The sequence below is a fragment of the Heliconius melpomene genome, chromosome 13 (assembly GCF_056956725.1).
Source record: "Heliconius melpomene rosina isolate 202511_hmr_F chromosome 13, ASM5695672v1, whole genome shotgun sequence".
NCBI lineage: Eukaryota > Metazoa > Arthropoda > Insecta > Lepidoptera > Nymphalidae > Heliconius > Heliconius melpomene.
Window position 1 is genome coordinate 421,290 of NC_140401.1, and position 10,039 is coordinate 431,328.

At 32.6% G+C, this 10,039-nt stretch overlaps 1 protein-coding gene across 2 annotated transcripts; it reads right to left on the reverse strand.

Moving 5' to 3' along the window:
• Positions 1-3,897: 3,897 nt before the first annotated feature.
• On the reverse strand, positions 3,898-6,749 carry LOC146532372 (esterase FE4-like). Of its 2 annotated transcripts, XM_085196390.1 has the most exons (4): positions 6,443-6,582; positions 5,949-6,035; positions 4,756-5,875; positions 3,898-4,117 (listed from the first exon to the last, which is right to left on the reverse strand). In XM_085196390.1, exons 2-4 carry the CDS (start codon positions 6,013-6,015, stop codon positions 3,943-3,945), a joined length of 1,362 nt encoding a protein of 453 aa, XP_085052516.1. In that variant the 5' UTR covers positions 6,016-6,035; positions 6,443-6,582; the 3' UTR covers positions 3,898-3,942. The 2 variants fall into 2 exon arrangements, with proteins under 2 accessions (XP_085052516.1, XP_085052515.1); XM_085196389.1 differs by having other exon boundaries at positions 4,756-6,035; positions 6,443-6,749.
• Positions 6,750-10,039: the final 3,290 nt, after the last annotated feature.

Below are 10,039 nucleotides of genomic sequence, written 5' to 3' on the forward strand. Positions count from 1 at the left end.
TCATCATCAGGGAGGTAGGTAACTGTAGGTAACTACCTGCGGGGATGTGATGAGAAAATTCTGTTGATCTTTATTATATTTAATAGCTTGTTGTGTGACCACTCAAAGAAATTTAATATTTATTTAAATTTATGTTTTCATTTGTTCACTCTGGTGTCGCGGCGTTGACTCCCGCCACTCAGCAAGCAATTCCTCCAGAGTTCGGCGGAAAATGGGGAACGGAGTGTCTTGAAGCTGATTTAATTTAATTTAATTTAAATTTAATAGTTTGTTTATGAGTGTGTTACATAGTGCTTGGGGCAATGGCGCAAAAATTATAATTTTATAATAATTATTTTGTAATATACTTATACAGTAAATATTCGGAATTGCAATCATTGTGTTTATTCAAAACGGCGACAATATACATACATACGTACATACGTATTGTATTGCAGTGGTACATAGGTACATCACTGTAAACGTGACGGTTGTGGGTGCGATTCCCAATCGACGGAATGAAAAGTTTCATTTCTTTTCATTCCGCCGATTAATCATGGAATTGAGTTTTCTATTTTCCATAGGAAACGGAATTTCTTAGCACGAGATCTCTGCCTACCTTGCTGGTAGCTAAATTAATATATGTGAATATCACTCATATCATATTAAACAATTTCTTTTATGAGAAAGAAATATCTAATCTAAATCTGTATCATACTTAAGACCCAGAAGACAAATTGCTTGTCAAATTAACGAATAAACTTATCAAATAGACCTCTTTATGTGATTGCGCTGTCAATCCTGCTTCTTTGATGGAAAATCAAACAATGTAATGAGTATTGTAACTTGAGACGACACGACCACGGGAGAAACACGACGGTCATGACTTCGATTCGCACTGAGGGGAAAGAATTATTGTTATATCTTCACTCTTGTAAAAATAGCCATAGCTCAGCGTTTAGTTCCGCGACTGAACAAGAAATATTTCAAGGATGGATAAAAAGTACCTTATCATTAGGTTGCCGCTGACTACTCTGTAAATAATAAATATTTCAACATGATCAGAAAACTAAACTGAACAAAAATTAATATTTATATCAATCTATACTAATATAATAAAGCGGAAGAGTGTTTGTTTGTTTGTTTGTTTGTTTGTTTGTTTGTTTGTTTGTTTGTTTGTTTGTTTGTTTGTTTGTTTGTTTGTTTGTTTGTTTGTTTGTTTCTTTGTTTGTTTGTTTGTTTGTTTGTTTGTTTGTTTGTTTGTTTGTTTGAACGCTAAGATCTCTGGATCTACTGGATCGATTTACTTTGTTTTTGTTTTGTATGAAAGCTGCATTCTTCAGAAGTGCTATAGGCTATATAACATTACATTACACATATATACTAATAAATTAAAATATTTTCTAATTTGACATGCAATTTATTCTGCCATCTTAATAACATAACTTCTAACATCTTAATAAATAAACTATGACGAAGTGAATAGTGCATTATCGCATATTCTTCGTTGGTTTGATGTTAATAATCTAATGTTAAATGCAAAAAAAATGAAATGCATCGAGTTTGCCTTACCAAATGTTAAAAAACATAATTTTAATGTAATAATTAAAGGAGAACCTCTTAATGTGTCGGAATCAGCTATTTTCTTAGGTGTTACTATAGATTCCAAACTCCAGTGGAACGCTCATCTGGAAGCACTTGCGGATAAACTCAGCTCTGCCGCGTTTGCAATTAAAAAAGTAAGACAAATGACGGACGTCGACACTGCCCGATTAGTCTACTATAGCTATTTCCATTGTATTTTATCTTATGGAATGCTGCTATGGGGCAGTGCTTCAGACATAAATTCAATATTTATCCTCCAAAAAAGAGCCGTGAGATATATTTATAAACTAAGAGCGCGAGATTCTCTGCGAGATGTTTTCAAAGATGCAGGTATTCTTACAGTTGCTTCCCAATTTATATACTATAATATTCTCTTTGTCCGACAAAATATACATTGTCATAGTAAACATAGTGACAATCATACGATAGAAACGAGAAATAAAGATAAGATTGTTACTCCAAGTTTTCGCCTCCAAAAAGTTAATAAATCTTTTATGGGTCTGAGCATACGTGTATATAATAAAATTCCACAGTGTATTCTAGATTTGCCACTTCCAAAATTTAAAATATCAGTAAAAAAAATTCTAACAAGTAAAGCTTATTACACTGTTCAAGAATACTTAGAGGACAAACATGTATGGAATTAATGTCTATTGAATGTAATGCAGGATAGCTGCAAACTAATGTAATAGATTGTACCATTGATTTTGAAAAGAGCAACTGTTGAGTTTCTTGCCGGCTCTTCTCAGCAGGACTGCCTTCCGAACCGGTGGTAGCTTTTTGTTCATATGTTCATTCGACGATTCAAAAGTGCTTATTATAAGTTTATTTGAATAAAGAATATTTTGAATTTGAATTTGAATTTGAACAACCGTCGTCGCTACGCGACCGCGTTCGTTACCGCGTCATTTTGATATTCATCCTTATGAAAATAAATATAATAGTCACTTTTAGCATTTCATCTAGATTGGAATTATATTTCTATAGAAATTATATTCTTATATTACAAGCAGGCGTAGCCGCGTCCGGGTCCGCTAGTGATGTATAAAATAATATGATCGAGGCCAACCGTGTTGCAGGGGTGCGGTGCACATGCGTTCGACTGTAAATACGACAGCTTGTAGGTGTTCAATTGTGACCCTAGTCAGAAAATGAAAATATTAAAAATATCAAAATTTAACTTCACAAAAAAACTGTGATAAAAGTGAAATCTACTAAGAGTTGTATTAGCTTAATCTACATTAGCTATACAGTATTATAGCTAATGTAAGCAATCCGCGTCACACTATAACTTATTATACAACAAAGTTGAGAGCGTAAGTAATGAGAAAACTTAAGGTACCTCGAGAGATCTCACGTTATTTTGTTGTATCTTAGTCGAGTTGAAAATTATCGTAAGTGATAATAAACTTTTGTTATCGTACCGTCATAAAAATCTTAGCAAGAATATTAGAATTTTAGGTGTACTACTATTTTCTTCCAAGTCTTATAAAGGTACTGTGGATGCTATAGAGGTAGAAATATTTTTTAAGTAGTCTAAATTTCTGAAGTTAAAGACACAAATTCTTGAGTCTATTTTTGACGGTAGATATTATTATCCTATAACTATTTATGTAGTATTTTTTATTTAAACACAAGATGTGTACAATGATTGGCCATATGCGATTACTTTAGAACACTTTTTGGATTTTTTTATTTACGGTTCACGACTTATCCAGCATAGCAAGGTAGATAGTGTGAAAACACTACTAATTTTATAGTAAAGACATGAAAAATACTTGAGAAGTTGTAGATGCGTTGCTGGCCTTTGAAGTGTATTGTCTTATTTTAGTATGTATTTTCTAACTTAATATTGAGTGGCGGTGCTCGTCGTTGAACTTTGACTTAAAAATATATGTTTTTATTTACAGAAGAACGATGTCCTATTGTGCTATGATGGCTTATAATAAGGTAGGTACTTAAGTAATAACAACTATAAGATGAGGCTGGTCGTGGCCAGGTGCGATTGAAAAAATTTCATATTCAATTAAATATTTCATATTTAATATTTTCATTTCCTCGCTCTTGCAACAAGGCAAAGCGGGGCGTTAAGTTCCACCACTCAATACGCAATGCCTCAAGAATTTGGCCGATGTGTCTTGATTGGAACGGAGTGTGTTAACACTAGGCTCCCAGGTTCTCTCTTCCTGCTGTGTGCGAGATACAGCGTCAAGCTAGAAAAAAATCTAAGACTGTAAAACGTTACGTAGAATAAATGTATGGATTTCCAATTCGAAGATTCCAAGGTCAATATAATAGAAAAAGAAATTATAATAAATAAAAAAATAAAATTTATTTAAATTGTTATTCTAAATTATTTTAATAAATATGAGTTTTTCTGTATTTATCGTATATATATTTCCATAGCCGATAACCATCAGGATGTATCATTGGTCCCATTTCTAGCTTGTCCCTTATGTATAAGTAGGTTAGGCGCTTCTTGCTACTTGGTATCCATTTTATTGGCACATCGCTTGTATCCGGTGTTGGGTCGCTGTAAAACCATAACCATATATTAGTTATTATTAGAACGTTTTCCATCAAGTTTGTTTCGTAAAATTCTATAAATAGACAAATTAAAAATCTTGACGATTTTGTCTCATGGCAGGATAGGATATTGGGTGCAGAGTGACCGAACTCAACCCTGCGTTTTGTCTAATTTAAACAATAAGATTATCATAATTAAACCATCAAGTGGGGTTCGAACCCATTATCGTCAACTGATGACCCACCACGTCACGACCCCTTTTTCGTAAATGAATTTTAACCTAACGTAATATAAAGTATTAGCTACTGAATTTATCAAAGTTAAAACCAAAAATGAGTTCTTGGTTTATATAAATAATTGGAAAATTTATCAAATATTAATTTGATTTAATTATTTTTTAATAGATATAATTTAATACATGGTGCAGTTAAATATATAATCGCACATTTGACTTTTCATATAATGTTTTGGGATATTTCATTGCTAAAGTGCTTTCGTTTCATTTGTCGGGGTCGATTAAAGTAATTGGCAAAACGTGAAAAAAAATGTGAGTTCAAACAATTGGTAACGCATGATATATAAACAAAAAAATGGATAACTTATATAAGATTAGGATAAAGAAAAAAATACATAAACAAACATACCCATATTTAGCAAAATTCGTCCACATAGTGGTCATATATTCAATTATTTTTCTATCACTTTCAACAATTCGAAAAGGCTCTAATAAATTACCATTAAATATATAAAATAATTCATCTCCATGACTAGCACCACCTTCAAATCTAAATCGACCTCGGAGTTTCAAAAAATTTCTATATCCAGCGTGATCGAATATATAATTATAAACTTTGGAATTGTTTCTTTTCAATAAATATTCAGTTTCAAAAATTGTTGGTATTTCAAAATATAGTTCCGAATACAAATCTGTAACATTCATTTCATTTTTTGGACTAATTTTGTTATCGCCAAAATAAAACTGATGTACCTTTGTAGCTACTGACATAGCTTCTTCTTCAGATGAAAATTCTAGATCTGAAGCAAATAAATATCGCTTATTCATTTCTTCAAGAGTTTTATCAGTTTCCTCGGCTACTAAAAATAAGCCTTCCTTACTGGCAGTTCCATGTATAACATCAACATCTAGAGGATTTTTATTAAAAAGATTGTATGGTAAATCAGTTATAATGGGTTCAGTTCCTGGAATATCATACTCAACGCATGGTAAATGAATAAGTTGAGTATCATAAAATAATCCTAGAGGTTTTTTAGCAGTTAGAGAAGTAATTTCTTTGTAGCTCATTTTAGAAAATATTTTATATAGTTCATTTGGATCTTCAGTATCGTACCCAAGAGTTTTCACAAGGAGACTTGCAGCTACAATAGGCTGCCTGTTAATGGCCCAGTTAGAGACAGATGAACCACTCTGTATAATTACTCTATTAAAAAGTCTTTTTGATGCTTCACTAATTAGCAATAAGGATGCTGATGTGGCACCAGCACTTTCTCCAAATAGAGTTACATTGTCAGGATCACCTCCAAATGCTGCGATATTTTTCTTAATCCATTTCAAGGCAGCAATTTGATCTTTAAGCCCTGCATTTCCTGGAACATCTTTTGTTCTTAGGCATAAAAATCCTAGTGCTCCCATTCTATAATTAAATGTGACAAAAATTACATCTTTCTTTGTAAGGAAACCTGGTCCATATAAAAGTTTGCTGCCACTTCCTACTAAAAATGCTCCACCGTGAATATAGGCCATAACTGCAAGAGGTTTCTTTGTTTTAGGCATAACAGGTACATATACATTAATTTTCAAACAATCCTCATCACCTACCACTCCAAAGAACACGCTTTGTGGACAAATGTGAATTTCTTCTGTCGCCTTGTAAACACCTTCCCATTTCTGTGGCGGTCCTGGAGCCTGTAAAAAAAACAGTCGAATTGATAACCTCCTTTTCTTACAGAAGTCGGTTAAAAAACAAACAAAACATTGCGCATTTTCTTGTTTTCAGGTTCAAGCTGTAATCCTGCATATAATAGGGTAGGCAGAGAAATCCTAGTGTTAATAGTCACTGTTCTCCACACATTACTCAACTTTCGAGACTGTCTATCGAAAGGCGGAACTTAACGCCGCTCTTTGTTGTTTTACCAGAGTTAATAAGTGTAAATAATTACCCTGGTTATAATCAGACGCTGCCCCAGAATAAATTCGATAAACGTTATTTATTTATGTACACATTAAATGTGTACGTAATTATAATTATACTCCATTCACTATAATTTCTGAACTAAACTACTGTAATAAAATAGTTTATTTGTCAGCCTCACCTTGAACCTCGTACTAGTGTTAGCAGTCGCATACGGTATGCCTATATACTCAAACACCGTCCCGTCTGCACTTATTTTACCACTTAAAGTTCCCTGTTCTATCACCACTTCCGGTGCAGGTTGGTCGACTATATTCATTATCACTAATGTAAACAAAACTAAGTTTTTTCTAAACTTTATTCTATTCAAATACATCATTTTGCTAGTATTTTAAGTAAATATTTACGATATAGTTACATTTCCTGTTCGTTTGATTATGGCACGTGCGTTGCGCATGCGCAGCTGCGGTTGACTAACCGGGTATTGGTTGTCATGGCCGTGACGTCATTTTTATCTTTTAACAACTTTGATATAATTATTTAGTGATAAGATTTGACAGTTTTAATAGGCAGATTTTTTTATAAAGAAGAACGGAGTGTCTTCTCTCTACTTGCTGTAAGTTATATGTAAATATAAGAATAATATTTTTTAAATTTAATAAATGTTTCAATGTTGTGTCGAGGTCTCAGTGGCGCACGGTCACAGGCGTGCCGCAGTTGTGAAATATTAAATATTTAATGCCGTCGAATGGGTATTGACTTCTTTGCCCTGGTCACCAGGCAAACTGCGGCGTTGAGTTCCGAATATTTCATTTCCTCGAGTGGGAATCGAACCCACAACCAATTGTATTTACTGTCACACTTTGTGCCCCTGCGCCACGACTGGCCTCTAATGTAATTAATGTATTCATAATTACGCTAATTTACTATTAATTATATTTTTTATTATTTAGTTCGACTGTTAATTGTTAATTAAATATTTTCTTAACAGTATCTTTCTTTGGATGGGATTGCGGTTTGAAATATCTGTTATATAATTATTCATTTACTTTTCATCGTGATAATTTGATTTGACTCCATGCTCTTGTTTAAATGGTAAAATATTACGCGGCTAGTTTCATACAATATGCAGTACAAACTATACACTCGTATCTTCTGATTACGTTCACTTACAAGTATATTTTCTGTGTATTATCAGAGACTGAATATCTAAATTTTTGTAATTAATTTTAGATTGATACTTCCACGCTATTTAGAAGAACGGACAAATAGACAACAAAGATATTCTATAAGATTTTGGTATTTTTTCCATTTACGTCACACGTTACATTATGTAACGTTACGTTATTTAAAACAATAAGAAATTCTTACTTAGCCGTAATAAGTGTTTAATTAAATTCTTACAGACTTTTTGACTAATGGACGAATAAAAACACCTTTGTGCATATTATACGAAAAGTATATATGAAAAAGTAATCATTTATTAAACAAACCAAGAGATCTTTCTTGTAATTTCTCTTGTGAACCTCACAAATGTATGTAAAATGAATAAAATATTTAAAATTCACTGTAGGTCGCGTTCTGGGGCGGTCACGCGCCGTGTCGGGTTAAAATTCAACACTTTTCGCCTTTTGACGTAATTTATTCAAGTAAATTTCGGACATGCGACGCTATGATGGAACGCCTTAGTTAGTTCTCCACCGAGCGAAGGGTAGCATTTTGTAGCATAATGTAAATTCACAATTAGCTCGAAAATCTCTTTTAAATTGCCATCTGAAGTGGTTAATTAGTCTTTTTGTTTATACTTTTAATAAGAAGTAGTGCTATGATGCACTCTTTTGTGAGCATGAACACATTGAGAATTACTGAAATGACCTTTGTTTTCCTTTTTTAAATCTGTGGTTGCTGTAAAAGAGCGACATCATAAGGCAAGGAAATCGGGTACTCTCTAAAAAATCACAAGCACTACGTGGTTGCTTGGTATACGTAGGCAAAAGGAACCAAAATACATTCCATTTCGTTTCGTTAATTTTCCAAATATTATGTACGTATATAATAGCAAAAGTCAACGCCTCGTTTTGTCCACCATATTATAATAACTCAACAAATTGAGGATCGAATTGACGACCATTTCGCAAAGACATCATGATTATAATCGACTTTCGAAAGAAAGACGTTCCCAACCTAATAAGACCCCCAACAACACTCCACAAAGTAATCAAAATTACAAAATGAATCATATTATTTAGCAGCTCATTGCTAGGCGTCGCCCGTCCCAGAGGTCAGAGTGACAAGAGCCCTCCATTGATTCATCGGTCATTTGCATCGCAGACGGTGATGCAAACTCAGCTATCACTGGCAACTCAAAAACTAATCTTCAGAGTGCTAAGTAGGAAAAAGGGATTCGAAATGGCTGAGAGCGGCGGTTTTTGTTACAGAATTGAAGTCATTTTTTTAACAGGATTTGGTTGTCAACTATGAATTTAAAAAGGTGTTAAACATTTTATTACTTTGATATCAGTAACTAATAGTGTGATATGATTTTTTTATTATTTTGTTTTAGTTATCCATCGCGTCTAATATAGGCGCCGACATGGTTTTTAGGAAATGTATTTTTTTAACAGATTTTTATGAAAGGCATTTTAGGAAACTAAATATTTAATATTTTCGTTTCTATGCCCTGGTAACGAGGCAAACAGCGGCGTTGAAATCTACCATTCAACAGGTGAGTAAGTGGGAAAGGAATGTCTAAAAAATAGGTACTCAGGGTTCCTTCTGAGTCAAGCTTAAAAAATATATAGTAAGTAAAGAAAAACAGTAATAATAATAACACAACTCTTCTACAGTTTTCATAATCCATCAAGAACAGGCTTCAACTTAAATTTTTACCTTATAACGTTAATTCATATAATAATAATCTTTATTCCAACACCTTAAGAACTAAATCTCCATCAATGTTTTGTACACTAACGAGTAATTACGTCGTTTTCTGTTTTATTAATGTAAGATCTACAATTTATATGATTTTCTGAGACCGTCTCTTCCGCAAAAACTTAATTAATGTTTCAAGTATTTTTTTTAATTTTCTCTGGAAAATGCTAATATATGTATCTATAATGTACTCGTATATAGTATTACAGTATATTTTATATGTGCGTATTTAAAAGGTATATTATAATATGATTCTATTTATTTCACTAAATAGAATCTTAAGTTATACAAGAAAATGCGAATACAAGAAAAAGAAAAACTTACTTTTTTGTTTTAGATTTTCATATCTTCTTATTTACTTAATTTGTTTAACAATAGACATTTTTAAAAGTTAATATTTAGCTTATATATGTTTTATAAATATACTAGCGGACCCGGACGCGGCTACGCCTGCTTGTAATATAAGAATATAATTTCTATAGAAATATAATTCCAATCTAGATGAAATGCTAAAAGTGACTATTATATTTATTTTCATAAGGATGAATATCAAAATGACGCGGTAACGAACGCGGTCGCGTAGCGACGACGGTTGTTATTAAGATGGCAGAATAAATTGCATGTCAAATTAGAAAATATTTTAATTTATTAGTATATATGTGTAATGTAATGTTATATAGCCTATAGCACATCTGAAGAATGCAGCTTCCATACAAAACAAAAACATAGTAAATCGGACCAGTAGATCCAGAGATCTTAGCGTTCAAACAAACAAACAAACAAACAAACGAACAAACTCTTCCGCTTTATTATATTAGTATAGATATAAATACACATAAACTTGATT

Bases quoted from the DNA above. Each gene is read 5' to 3' on its own strand.
- LOC146532372 (XM_085196389.1), bottom strand. From the start codon at position 6,640: ATGATGTATTTGAATAGAATAAAGTTTAGAAAAAACTTAGTTTTGTTT. The intron at 6,036-6,442 runs GTGAGGCTGACA...TTTTTTTTACAG, and splicing joins ACACTAGTACGAGGTTCAAG to GCTCCAGGACCGCCACAGAA. The intron at 4,118-4,755 runs GTATGTTTGTTT...ATGGTTTTACAG, and splicing joins ACGAATTTTGCTAAATATGG to CGACCCAACACCGGATACAA.